Genomic DNA, 13806 nt, shown 5'->3' with positions numbered 1-13806 from the left:
TAGACATTGTCACATAAAACGACATTCATTTATTGAAAATCATCGAACCCAAATTGGTGGGGGAGGGGGGTTCGCCCACGCTTTCAGTTCACGGCATCGACGACATTGGTATCAAGCTAAAATCAAATAATATAAATAGGTTGCATTCAAGACTCTACATACCATCAAATCAAATCAAATCAAATCAAATAAGTATTTAATTTATCACTAATTAATTTTCACACTCAAAACTACAAATTAAAAAAATGTTTAAGCTTTTATCATCAGTTCTTTTACTTGTTTTTGTATCATCAATCCTTCTTTCATCAAATGGAGTTCATGGTGGTAGTATGTACTATAATTTATTTAAAAAATGTATATCCAAAAATATTAATATTTAATTTCAAATCAAATTTTTTCCAATTCGTTTTTTAGTTTTAGGTGTTACTCAAACCAACAAAACTCTTGTTATCAATTTTAATCCAAACAACATGATGTGGACCGCTCAACAATTGAGAAACAAAGGTGTTATCACCAACATTGCTCCATACTGTACTCAAAATGGAAACCCACCAATGATTTGTAATCTCCCAACCATGCCAGGTATTTACTTTCAAATTATTATTACCCTTTTTATTTAAAACTTTACTAATAATTTAATTTTCATAATTATTAATATTTATCTTTATAGCTTGTGATTCCATTCGTCTCTATGGTATGTCGGCCATTGGTATTGGAACAGTTTCTTTCTCTTACCCATTCAACTGTACTGTTATTGCTTAATTCTGTTTCCTCACCCAATCAACTCCTCTTTTAATCCTATATAATTCACACAACTATTCACACAACTCAATGTCTGGGTACATTCATCTATTATCAATATTAATAATAATAATCTAAAAACCAAATAAAAAAAAAATGGATTTAGAGAGATTAAAACCAATAATAGTCTTCTGTTGTCTGTCTGTGAAAACCAAGGTACCTCATATGACTTTCGTCCTTTTGAGACTTTTTTCCACATCATATCTGAAGTGATCTTTGGAAAATATCTGTTTAAAACTTTGGATGCCAAAAAACTCTTGGGCTCGAATCCAATATCTGTAGATCTTTTTGTTTCATATTTTTCTTTTTATTATTCAACAATGAAAACGAACCTTTTAAAACCACATCATCGTCATCATCATTCTCACATGATTTATTTATCTAAATAGTTAAAGTTTAGTTATTTATTTATCTCAAAAAATGATGTCATCGTTATCATTTTCAACATTAATTATTTGTTTATTATTTATTGTTTCAATTGTTTCTAGTAGCTCAGTATATTCATCAGTTCAATTTAAAGCACAAGATTGTTCAGAAGGATGTGATTTCTTTCAAGATAGTAATTGGATTGGTGGAAGTGCTCCTCAATACAACCAAAATGCAACAATCGACTTTTCAACCTCGTATTACCACGGCAACCAATACATCTACACTTCAAACGGGTCTCCTTTTAGTTTGCTCAACCTCAACATTACCTCTGGCCGTAACAACAATGTCACACTCGTGCTGAGTGTAGCTCTCAAGCTAGATTCACTCAATCTCACCGCTTCGTGGATTCAAGTCGATGAAAACGTCATCTTTAACATCAATGAAAATGCCTCGATTGCCAATGGTGGAGGTGTGTTTGTTGGGATTGGTGGCTACTTTGTCGTGGTTGGAAACACCACACTCGGCTATGCCTCTGCCATTTCACTCCACGGAAATGCTACTTTTGTCGCCTTTGGCTCTGCTCTGATCGAGGGGTATCTAACGGGTTACCCAACAGGCTCCAACTACTATGGTGGTCAATTTGAATTCCTCGGCAGCACTATCATCTCGAGAACCGATGTCGTCGCCGAGTTGATCTATTTCAACGACACTTTGATCGTGACTGGTCGTACTTACTTGACGGCTAATCGCATGGTCGGACGTACAGGCAACTTTTCAATCGTTGGCAGTGACATCACTGTTGGCGAGATCAACGTCAATACCAATGTCTCCCTCACCTTGGGTGGTACTCTTAAAATGGGTTCGTACGTGTCCAACTCTTATATTGCCTATCTCGAGGGCACTGCCAACACACAGGTCTACGCGCAGACTGGCAACTTTACCACATTTGCCAATGTGTCGTTGCTCGGAGAAACACTCATCTTCAACGCTTCGGTCGCGTTTGGCAACGGTAACATCACCTCGCTCGAGATTGACAATGATAACAACTATTGGAGCCGTTTCGTGTTCACCAACGTCAGCATTGCCAAGCTCTTCACCGCACCCACAATCAGTGCCCCCATCACCATAGAAGTGAATGGCAACAGCTCGCTGCTCATCGTCGACGTTGAGATGGTCAACATTGTAGTGTTCCCCTCTGCCACACTCAACCTGACCACCTCACAAATTACAATGGACTCCAAGTCTTCGCTTTTCTTTAACGGTGCCAATGCCCTCTTCAACTACACCTATGTCAACGGTGGTAGCGTCTCTGCCTCGCAATCATCACAAGTTGTCTTGACTGGCGGCTCTAAATTCTCTAGCGCTTCCCTCTCACTCGCCAATAACTCCCAACTCATTGTCTCGGGATCCAACAACCATCTAGCCTCACTCGTCCTCGGCACAGGTGCCCAGATGAACATGACCGACGGTACCCTCTACATTGCCAGCACTTTGACAGTCAACGCCAATTCCGCCGTTAATTTGAACTTGACTTCACTTGCCACATCTACTTCTTATGTACCCATTATTTGCAATTCCCAAGTCACCTTTAGCTACTCGAGTCGCCTCACTTTAACAACAAAAGCCAAAGGTGTCGCTCTCGGTACCCAGTACTATCTCGTCAATGGCAGATCCGAAATGTCCATCCCCAATTTCACTCTCTACCCAACTCAACCAGGGTATGAATATGATACCAATATTATTTCAGATGATGGAGGACTTTATTTTATCTTTTCCCTTACTCAAAATTAAATAACAATTAAGGAATAACAAATAAAGAATAATAATAATAATAATAATAAAATAAATGATGGTTATAACTATATTTTATAACAATATTGAAAAAATAGCAATATTGTAGAACAAGATCTGTTCTTTAATCAACAGTCACTCATACACACAAGTTGGGTTATGTATTTGATTTTAAATTCATATCCTCTTTTAATACAGTGTTTTAACAACAACAATGAGCAACACCACAAAAGAACACCATCAATATTTTAAAAGTCAATGTTGTCAGATACATCAACAAGAAACAGTGTTGTTTTGGATGTAAAAAATCATTTTCATTCTATGGTTCCACAATAACAGCAATAGACTATTGTGTTGGATCTACATCTAGTAACATCATCAATTGTGTATTAAATGTCACTTGGTACCCATATAATCCGTTTAAAAAAATGTATAATCACCAGTGGTTTTAAATTTCCCTACCTGCACAACCATAAAACAAAATGTCTATCGAAATGAATGAATGAATGAATGAATGAATGTTTAAAGTTTATTAATCAAACAGATGTTTTGATTTGGCAACATCAACAACAACACCAACAATATACCTGCATTTAATAGAATTTTTTTATTTATTTATTTATTTCTTCAACATAGAATAATTATGTTCAAGTATCTAACATCATCATCATCATCCACAACAACTACTCTATTCTTTATTTTTTGTTTTCTTTTAATTTCCAGTCGATTGAATATTGCAAATGCAGGAAGTATGTAAATTAAATCAATTAATATTAATTAATTAAATAACACCCTCTCTCCTATGTCTCTCTATCAAATTTAGTAACTTAAGTAGTTCAAAGTAATAGAACTTTAACCATTTCATTTGTTCCAGATTACATGATCTGGTTTGACAATCAAATTAAATTCGCTGGGATGACAACAGATATCATGCCATTTTGCTCACAAAGCGGTGTCTCTCCAATGGTGTGTAACCTCCCCATTATGCCAGGTAAATATCCAACCAACTATTGTTTGTTGTTTTAAAAGATGACAATGTTGATTCCATTTTGTTCTAATCTCTCTTTTCTCAATTCAAGCATGTGACACGATTCGTCTTCGCGGTACCAATGGATTTGCAGTTATTAATCTCTCGATGAATTTCCAATTTAATTGCACAACAGTTCTCTAGACATAACTACTTGTTATGGTTAATCTCCTGTGACAAGATTAATAATGAATAAAAAAAAAAAAAAGTCTACACAAAAACAACCATACTTGGTGGTATCATCACCACCATTGTTTTATTGCAATAACTGTGGTATTGGTCGAGACTCCTTTTCAAGTGGTGTGCCAAATACCAACACTTTTGCGCACTGCAGTGTTACACCACACTTTCAACAACATCCTAGCGGTCTTATGGAAAGGAAGTGGATTGGGTTCACAGTACTTTACACTGTGCATTCAAAAAGTAGACAGTATGTAGGTTGATGATGATCACACACTACCACAGTGTGATATAACAAGTATGTACATTTATATTCCCGAGATTAAGGTCTCATATCAGTCGATTCCCAAATGACAAGAAGGGTCGATCAAACATCTATTCATCCCTTGGTGTACATAGGTGTGGTAGATGAAGATCATCCATCCAATGTTACCTCCTTATGGTTAATTTTGCCACGTTTCTTGAATAGAAACGATGGGTGGACACGGTTCAACAATATTGCACATAGAATTGGAAAAGAACCTTTTTTTATTCAAAGGGTTTAGTCCATCAGTAACATCAAAACTAACTGTTTTAGGAATAGTATAAATATAAGTTTCAAGAAAGAAAAAAAACTTCAAACTTCTTCCATATTCTATTGGAAATATCAATCATTTAACAATTCATTTCGTATATTTATCTTTTAAAAATGTTTAAAGTATTCATTGTATTAATATTTATTTTAATTTCCACTGTTGTTCATTCATATGAAAGTATGTTATATAACCAATGATAATAATATAATATTCATTAAAATAATATTTTCTTTTTCTTTTAATAGTATCAAAAGTCACTCAAAATGGTAAGACCCAGTCTATCACTTTTGAACCAACTTCAATGATCTGGATGCAAAATCAAATTCAATACCAAGGAATGTCAACTGATATTCAACCATTTTGTTCACAAGGAGCTTCACCTATGATTTGTAATCTCCCCGCTATCCCTCGTATGTACATTTAAAATTAATATTAATACAATGAATACTTTAAACATTTTGTAAATAATAATTTACTAAATATTTGTTTTTTTATTTTTATTTTTTACAAAAGAATGTGATACAATTAAATTAAGAGGTACTGTAGCAATTGGAACTACAAACTTGAATTTTATTAGATCATTTAATTGTACTGTAGCAGCTTAAACTTTATAAGTTTGTAATTTTAAAATATGTAAAAAAAAAGAGGCTTGCCTTTTTTTTGGGGCAATAAAATATAATGTACATTAACAACAACAACACAAAAAAAGAAAGAAATTATCTATCTTTAATGTTTAGTTTAGTCTAAACCATTTCTACTGCAGATAGAGAGATTTCTTGTAACATCTGTTCTATAAGTTCCAGTTCCATGTGTTTTTTAAAATGATTAATATTTTGTTTTAATGTCTTTTCCATCTCCCATCTATATTGGTCGTTGAGATGGTGAATTCTCTTCTTTGGACAAATAGAAATGACTTGATTGTTTTTGTTATGATCATCATTGTCAATGATAGAGAGGCAACTATCGACTTTAATTAATGATAAACAAGACTTTGGATTCTTTTTTGCATTCAAAACCTTGGACATGAATTCTTTTGTTACAATTCTATCATTAATAGTATTATTCTTCTTTTCCAATGAATCAACCAATGATGAAAATGATATAGTTTCCAATGTTTCAGAATTTTGAATCAAAGAAAGCAAGCACTGTTGCGATTTAGCAATTGCCCTTTCGATTAGCTTCGCATTGCTTTTGGTATAGTCAAGTAAGTGTTCTATTCCATTGTCGACGTTGTCGTGGTACTCTACCATGGAGGGATGCTGTCTGCTGACTGAATCTTCAGCTTCCAAAGAGTACGAGAATCGTTTGATGGTATGGTTGGTTTCGAGGTATTTCATGAGGAGTTCCGGGTTGTTTGGACTAAAAAAAATCGAATTTGGCACCAACACGGAGAACTTTAGGTGATTCAACAGTGGCAATGAATCGATGACACTTATCAGAGTTTGATAATCGACTTTAAAAAAAATCGACTTGATGGCAAGGTATGTCAGTTTCTTCAAACTTGCAATTTGATCAAACACCCGTTGCGGTGTTGATGCTAATGATTCTCCTCCTCCTCCTGGCGATCCGTCTCTGTCAATGTATAACCTGGTAAGATTTGTGAATCCCTCTAGACTTGTGGTTTCGGGGTTGAGGAAATGACTCAAGTAAAGACTCTTTAATTTCGACTTTGATGGTAGTACTTCCAACCACGACGGATACCCATTTTGAGGTGATGTGTTTAACTTGATTTTGAGATGCTCCAAGTTACCAAGTTGTGAAAATGTCTTTTTCGATACGAGACCAGACTCTGAGAGATGTGTCCTTCCAACATATGTAAACTTTACAATGTTCATCAACCCAGAACAATCACCAACCAATGGAGTACCAAATTCAATGTTTAACGATTTAATGGCCAAATCTTGGATGGATGGTGTTTTCAAGAGTAGAGTCATGAGGATATGATTATGTTGTGCAGTCCATCTAGTACCCATTGGATAGATGACCAATCTTTCTAGACGATGACAATGTGATAGATTCCAAATCATCTCATTTAAATCTACATTGTATAGAGTGAGACGACCGATATTCATCATTGACCCCAACGATGACTTTATATCCATAATAGCATCCAAACTATTTAAATATTGTTCAACTTTAATATTTGTATTACGATGTGTTGGAATATATATCTTTACAGATTCAAGATTATTAAATATATTATTATTACAGTTATTTTGATGATCATTATTATTTTGATTATCATTATTTTGATTAGTTGTAATATTAAAATGTGATTGTAATGATTGAAGGTATAGTTGTAAAGGTGATCTTTTGTATTTAGTGATAAACTTTTTTCCAAATAATGTCATAGCTGATGTATCTTGATCGGTGCAAATAGGTACACGATATCTAATCGATCTGATAGATGTTGGAATGATTTGTTTAAACCAATAAGAACACACCATCCCTATCATTAGATAGTTTGATCTTTCATTGAATATATGTATATACGATCGGTTATCCTTTATCTCATCAGATGCTGATCTAGATGATGTTGTTGTTGTTGTTGTTGGTGTTGTCAAGTTACATGATGACGAGTATTGAAGTAGTTCTAGGATATTCTTTAATATCAAATTTGGTAGACATGTTTGATTGTTTTGAATATGATGACTATGATGATTTGTATCTTTTTTGTTTAAAAGTTGATTAAATAACATCATTATAATGATAAATTATATAAGTATTAACTCCCACTACTAGTATAATAATAATAAAGCTTTGCGAAATTGGGTAATTATTATCTATAAAAATTATTAAAGTTTGAATTTCATGCGATCCTCCCTCGAACCTTCAGAGTCTGATCTTCATTAATCATCCCAATAATATATATATAGTACAGTATTCACATGTAATAAATAACTTTATTGATATAAAGTTGAAGAACGTATTGGAGCCTCAAAACCATGAAAATGTTACTAAAGTGTAAATACCACTACAATATAACAAAAGCAAAAAGCAAAAAAGAAAAGAAGAGTTGTGGGTGGTTCATAAATAAAATACTTACCAATTATTCTTCATGTAGTAAAGATTAGACCACCTTTAAATTTTTTGTTAAATGTAATTGACAGCTACGATGAGAGCAAGAATCTGGTGTTCTTGCTCTACCCTAACCCCTAACCCTAACACCAATGAACATCTTAAACACGATTGCAACTCTATAGGTTTGACACTATCAATTGTATACATTGTCTCTTTTGGTAGATCGTTGGTCGTGTCAAACCTGTAGGGTTTCTAGACTACTACTTCCATCGGGCAGTAAGTAAAGACAAAGGAAATGTATGTTTTATTTATTATTTAAGAATCAATCAATCAATCAATCAATCAATCAATCAATCAATCAATCAATCAATCAATCAATCAATCAATGTAAATTAAACCATAGAACAATTAATTTTCTATTTCTTTCTTCTTTTTATTTCTTTTATTTAAAATGGTCCAACAGTTGGATTTGAAACTAAACATACTATTTTGAATAGGGAGCATAGACCTTGATTGATCCTTGTATTTTTAATTTCCAATCATCATCTGATGGTATTTTGTTAATTGGAACTACAGATACTTGCATATTCAAACCAGTAGTTTGATGTAGCGATACCATAATTGATTTATCAAATTTAATAATAGATAATTGTTGTTTGGGTGGATCATTGACAAACGATGGTGATGATGATGATAATAGGTCTCTAATTGATTGACTATCTTTAAAATTAGCATTTGGATATTTTGAATTGATTGTCAATTCTCTTATCGATTGTGAGTTTATAATCAATAATGATATAGATTGACAGATCGCTTGAAATGTAATTTCATATTTTTGATTTTGTTGTTCTAGTTGTAGTTGAGATGGGCGTATTTCTTCTATCACATCCTTTTCCAATGTAAATGTGAATCTTTTGATTTTATGATTATTATTATTATTATTGGATTCTAGATATTTAAATAGTTGGATAGATACTGATCTTAACGAGTTGTCATTTATCGTACCTATTCTTTGATCTCCTTCTTGATCGAATAATGGTGTAGTTTCAAATTTAAAATGTGATAGTTGTGGTGACAATGAATCAATGGTGGTGATGAGGTTGTCAGAGTCTATATATCTAATTGATTTAATAGCAAGAAAAGATAGAGACTTTAACATTTGAATATTTGATAAAAGGTGATTGACACTTGATTGGGTGTATCCCGGAAAGAGACTGTTGATATGGAGTGAGGTGAGTGTAGATAGTGACGATTTAGTTAATTTGAGTGCATCTCTCTCTTGATCAAGTACAACCCAATGACATAGACGGAGTGTCTTTAATTGTTCTTTGTTGGCTAGAACCAATGACCATTGATTAGAGACTGGGTAGACACCTCTATTAATCTTGATGGTGAGGTCTGTCAATTGGTCAAGATGTCTTTCCGATAAGACACCGGCCATCATATCACTCGGTGATCCAACATAGGTAAACTTTTTCAAGTGTCCAAGTGATGCAATATGTCGTTTGTCATAGGTTGCTTCAACACGATCAATCGAAGTACACTTGATTGCAAGGTCTGTGATGAAAGGTAACTTTGACAGAGATAGAGTATACATCTCATCTCTCGTGTATCCCATCTACCAAATGGATGAAGGTTAGTCTTTGTAATTGTTGCATCGTTCCAAGTATACCAAACTTTCACCAATCCTACCATTATAGAGTGTCAAACGACGCAGACTATGTGATACAGCATCCAGTGATGAGGATGGGTGTAATATTGGTTCCAGTGACATTGGTAATTTAATATCCTCACATTCAACAAATACCTTTAATCTTTCAATTTGATTGCTTGTATATTTGTTATTATTATTATTATTTTTATGATTGTTTGTGTAGAGTTGCAACGATTGATTGAATAATGTTAAAGGTGATTTTGGGTATCTCAGGCCTACTTTGCCCACCAAATACGATACCGATGTATTTGGGATGATATATCTAAACGACTTGACCGATACAGGTATAATATATCTAAACCAATATGAACAAACCAATGACAAATACAAATAATTAACATATTGATTAAACTTTTTAAGAGGAGGAGGAGTAAGAGACACAAGATGTTCACTCGAGTTGTTGTTGTTGTTGTTGTTAGAACATGTTGTTGATGGTTGTTGTAATAAAGATATTATATATTTTAAAATGTAATCAGGTACATTGACTTGATTGTTTTGAATAGGTTGAATGGACTTGTTGATGTTGTTGTTGTTTGTCATCTTTTGACCCACAGCTTCTTCTTCATTTGTATTATTTGATATATACAATGAATTAACTAAGAGATTACTCAATCTTTAAAGAAAGAGAGAAGCCTATCATCCATTGTAAAGATATTACTTTCACACTATTAATAATTTTATTTGATTTTTAATTTATAACATTTGAGCTTGGGCAATGAATTGAACATCTTGATGATGTGGACCAATTCTTTTAAATTGATTAGCATCCTCTTTTACTATTCTTTTCATCTCCCATTTCCAAAAGTTGTTGGATTTGTGTACTTTTTTCTTTGGTACTAGTTTGATCTTTTGATTATTATTATTGTTATACTTGAAATTAAAACTATTTACATTTTTACGATTATTTTTAATATTATTATTATTATTAATATTGTTGTTGTTGTCTTTATCTTCATCATCATCATGATTATGATTAAAAGTTAAACATTTATCAATTTTAATAAATTGTAATTTTGATCTTGGATTAACCTTTGAATCAGAGGAGAGATTGCAATCGATGAGACGAACTAGGGTATTCAAAAATTGAGGAGATAATAATTCTAAATTGGTTCCAAGCTTTTGTCTATCTACTTCTAGATCTTCCGATGATATTCTACCAATGTTTGAAGACAATGATATGCGTTGCATAGATTCAGAGTTTTTGATTAGATTGGTTAGACCATTTTGTAGGTCTTTGACTTTACATTCTAGTTGAGTAAATTCATCGGAAATGTAATAGTTACTCTTGTGTAACTGACTGGTACTATTGTCTTGATAGTGATTGAATAATGCCCTAAAGGGGTATACTGACGGACCGTATTCATTGTCCAATGTAAACGAGAATCGTTGGATGGTTTGGTTGGTTTCAAGGTACTGCAGGATAGCAAGACTAATTGAAGTGTCGGATGAGTGGACGATCATTGTACCAGATTCTTGTTCACAGTCCATTCTTGGAGTAGTCGCGTATTTAAAGTAGGTGAGGTATGGAAGTGCATCGAGTGTAGAGATGAGTGTTGGAGGGTGAATCATCTCGATTGACTTGATGGCAAGCGACTGCAACGTCGTGATATGGCGCACATCATGTAGCAGATGGTTGACCTGGCGACGAGTATATGTGCCAAGCAGTCTCTCAATATAGAGGTGTGTGAGACTACTCAACGCATGCCATGGCAGATACGTGAATCCCTGTGCAGAAGACACACTCTCTTCTATATTTGTATCTGTCTCGGCCGGACTGATAAAGTTCTCCAAATGAAGACGCTCCATTTTAGCAAGTGATGGGATAGCCTGTATCATTGCCGATGGTCGTAGTCTTGAATTAAATGCAATCAGTCCATTAAACTTTAGTTTCAAATCAACCAAGTTGGACATTGACTTGAATGCACAAGGTGTCATCAATCCTCTCAACTGATCGGTCGGCGACCCTATAAATGTAAACTTTTGAAGCTGACCCAATGCCGATGTATCTTTATCGCATTGTGCTGTCATTTCGGTCGATCTACATTTAATAGCCAAGTCTGTCAGTGTTGGTGTCTGCTTTAATAGTGCAAGCAAGATGTCACTATAGTTTGCACGCCACACTCCGACTGGATAGATCACCAGTCTCTCCAACCTCGTGCACTTTGACAAGTTTAACAGCGTATCGTTAAACTCGATATTATACAATGTCAACCGACGTAGATTCACAGACAACGCAGCCACCGATGCATCATAATTCATGATAGAGTTGACACTAAGTGGTGGTGTATCCATACTCTGACGGTATTCAAGTGAAATGTATATCTTTAATGATTCTACCTTGTTTCCACTGTTGTTACCACTATCAATGACAATATTATTATTTCTTAGATACTGTTGTAGCGATTGATTAAATTGTTGTAGAGGTGATCTTTTGTATCTGGCAATTACATTCTTTCCAAATAGTTTGATGTGGTCTTGTTCTTGAACGGCTATTGATGGAAGGACATAGGTGTATCTATCCATCGACGATGGTATGATGATTCTAAACCAATAACTACACACCAACGACAAATGTAATATAGAGTGTACATTCATTCTACCATCATAAAGAGTGTATGCATTACGACTCAAGTCAATATCTCCACCATTATCCTCTAATGAGTCATGTAAACATGGTGCAATAGAATGTTGTAAACACCTTAGTATCTTCTTTACAATATAATCTGGTAAACCAAGTTGATTATTATTAATTATATTCTTATTAATTGTTGTTGTTGGTTGTGTATTTTTAAAAGAGTTAAACAACCACATTATTTCTTTCTTTCTTTATCTATCTATATCTGTTTATGATTGTACAAACAGTTTTAAATGTTCGTTGTGTCCATCTTTGCTATGTATGAATCATCATAGATATTAATAATAAAGTATCGCAGTGACTTAAAAACAGTTGTCTCTCACAGGAACTTTGAAAATTAGAAATCTTTGGAGAGAAGCACAAGTCGATCAAGAATGAGAATCATGGTACCTGCTTTTTACAGACAACATCCAGTCGTAAATAAAATTAAAATTATTTAAATAAAATTGAATAATAACAAGGTTGGTGAGTACCAATGACATTCATTCATTCATTCTCTTTTTGTCTATTTTATTGTAATAAAAAATATGTTTATTTTTGATGGTAGCTTACTCTCTCTCTAGAGTTAGCACTATCCTAACCTTTGGGACACCATCAATTTTAATGATGATCATCAATTGATTTACTATTAATGTTTTAACAAATAATTATTATTATTCTTATTATTATGGCTAGTACTACAGATTGTGTTTATTTAATTATTTATATACCATTTATAATACCTGATTTGGTGATGATACCAACATGTTGGATAGCATATATTTACGATGCCATTGAAAGAAAGTTTCCAAAGATATGGAGATTTCTTTTCACCATTATTACTATGGGTGGTTTGGCCAATGGATTATCGGATATAATGTTGATCGTAGAATCTCTCATTTCATTTATCCACTACCTTCGTTATAATGTACCAATGGGTGCATCATTTATATCATTTCGTTTAATAATATCAATAGTAGGATCATTGTTGGCTTCAATTCTATTTAGAATGGTTTTCCAAAAGAAAATTACATCTAAATTTATTTACTTTTTGGTTAGTAGTACTGTTTTTAAGGTAAATCAATCACAATATTCAAAAAATAAGATAGAATAATATAATGCTTATTAACTATCCTTTTTTTTTTTTTTTAGCCAACATCAATAATATTTAAATTGATTTATTATATTAGAGTAATTAGACAAGGAATTAAAAACAAACAATTATCATCATCATTTGATTCAAATATAATTAGAGAAGAAAAGAATTCAAATGATCTTTTACAAGTACCTCCATTCCTTGATTTCGTTTATATTAGTTTCCCACTAAGTATTATTACGTTGGTCGAGTGTAGTAGAAACAGCTTTACTTGGGGTGGAGGTAACTTTTGGAAGATGTTTAAATTGGTCTCTTTTGGATTTGAATTTATAAATTCATTGCATGTTGGTTTCTTTGTCATGCCATCACATGATCCAAGCTTTTTCTTTGGTGGATCCCCAAGACCAACCTTTTCATCAACTTCCTCCTCTAATCAACCAAAAGATAAAGAACCATTATTAAATGAAGAAGGAGGAGGTGTACCTGATTTAAATCAAGAGTATTATTATACACTTGCCTAAAAAAAAAAATACAAACTATTTAAATAGATAAATAAACATAAAATAAAGATAAATATATATACATATATTTATAATTATAAATTGTGGTTTGGTTGGA

The 13806-nt window shown here is 33.2% G+C and overlaps 5 protein-coding genes across 5 annotated transcripts; 4 read left to right on the top strand and 1 right to left on the bottom strand.

The window, feature by feature from the left end:
• Positions 1–245: 245 nt before the first annotated feature.
• On the top strand, positions 246–762 carry DFA_08899 (uncharacterized protein; the record flags this gene model as incomplete). The annotated part of the gene is made up of 3 exons (XM_004356329.1): positions 246–327; positions 421–582; positions 671–762. 3 exons carry the CDS (start codon positions 246–248, stop codon positions 760–762), a joined length of 336 nt encoding a protein of 111 aa, XP_004356382.1.
• A 462-nt stretch (positions 763–1224) lies between these two features.
• DFA_08898 (uncharacterized protein) lies at positions 1225–4132 on the top strand (the record flags this gene model as incomplete). The annotated part of the gene is made up of 3 exons (XM_004356328.1): positions 1225–2888; positions 3685–3710; positions 4041–4132. 3 exons carry the CDS (start codon positions 1225–1227, stop codon positions 4130–4132), a joined length of 1782 nt encoding a protein of 593 aa, XP_004356381.1.
• A 724-nt stretch (positions 4133–4856) lies between these two features.
• Positions 4857–5348, top strand: DFA_08897 (uncharacterized protein; the record flags this gene model as incomplete). The annotated part of the gene is made up of 3 exons (XM_004356327.1): positions 4857–4920; positions 4989–5153; positions 5257–5348. 3 exons carry the CDS (start codon positions 4857–4859, stop codon positions 5346–5348), a joined length of 321 nt encoding a protein of 106 aa, XP_004356380.1.
• Positions 5349–5486: 138 nt separating this feature from the next.
• On the bottom strand, positions 5487–12289 carry DFA_08896 (uncharacterized protein; the record flags this gene model as incomplete). The annotated part of the gene is made up of 7 exons (XM_004356326.1): positions 5487–6196; positions 6245–7395; positions 8250–8712; positions 8770–9321; positions 9457–10091; positions 10179–10348; positions 10370–12289. The coding sequence occupies 7 exons, from the start codon at positions 12287–12289 to the stop codon at positions 5487–5489; spliced, it is 5601 nt and encodes a 1866-aa protein (XP_004356379.1).
• Positions 12290–12780: 491 nt separating this feature from the next.
• DFA_08895 (uncharacterized protein) lies at positions 12781–13709 on the top strand (the record flags this gene model as incomplete). The annotated part of the gene is made up of 2 exons (XM_004356325.1): positions 12781–13167; positions 13245–13709. 2 exons carry the CDS (start codon positions 12781–12783, stop codon positions 13707–13709), a joined length of 852 nt encoding a protein of 283 aa, XP_004356378.1.
• Between the last annotated feature and the right edge of the window lie 97 nt (positions 13710–13806).

Source organism: Cavenderia fasciculata (assembly GCF_000203815.1).
Source record: "Cavenderia fasciculata unplaced genomic scaffold Scf_ET2XIPL01COFD4-5, whole genome shotgun sequence".
NCBI classification, from domain to species: domain Eukaryota; phylum Evosea; class Eumycetozoa; order Acytosteliales; family Cavenderiaceae; genus Cavenderia; species Cavenderia fasciculata.
The sequence above is the reverse complement of the archived record's forward strand: the minus strand, read 5'-3'. Positions and strand labels throughout refer to the sequence as shown.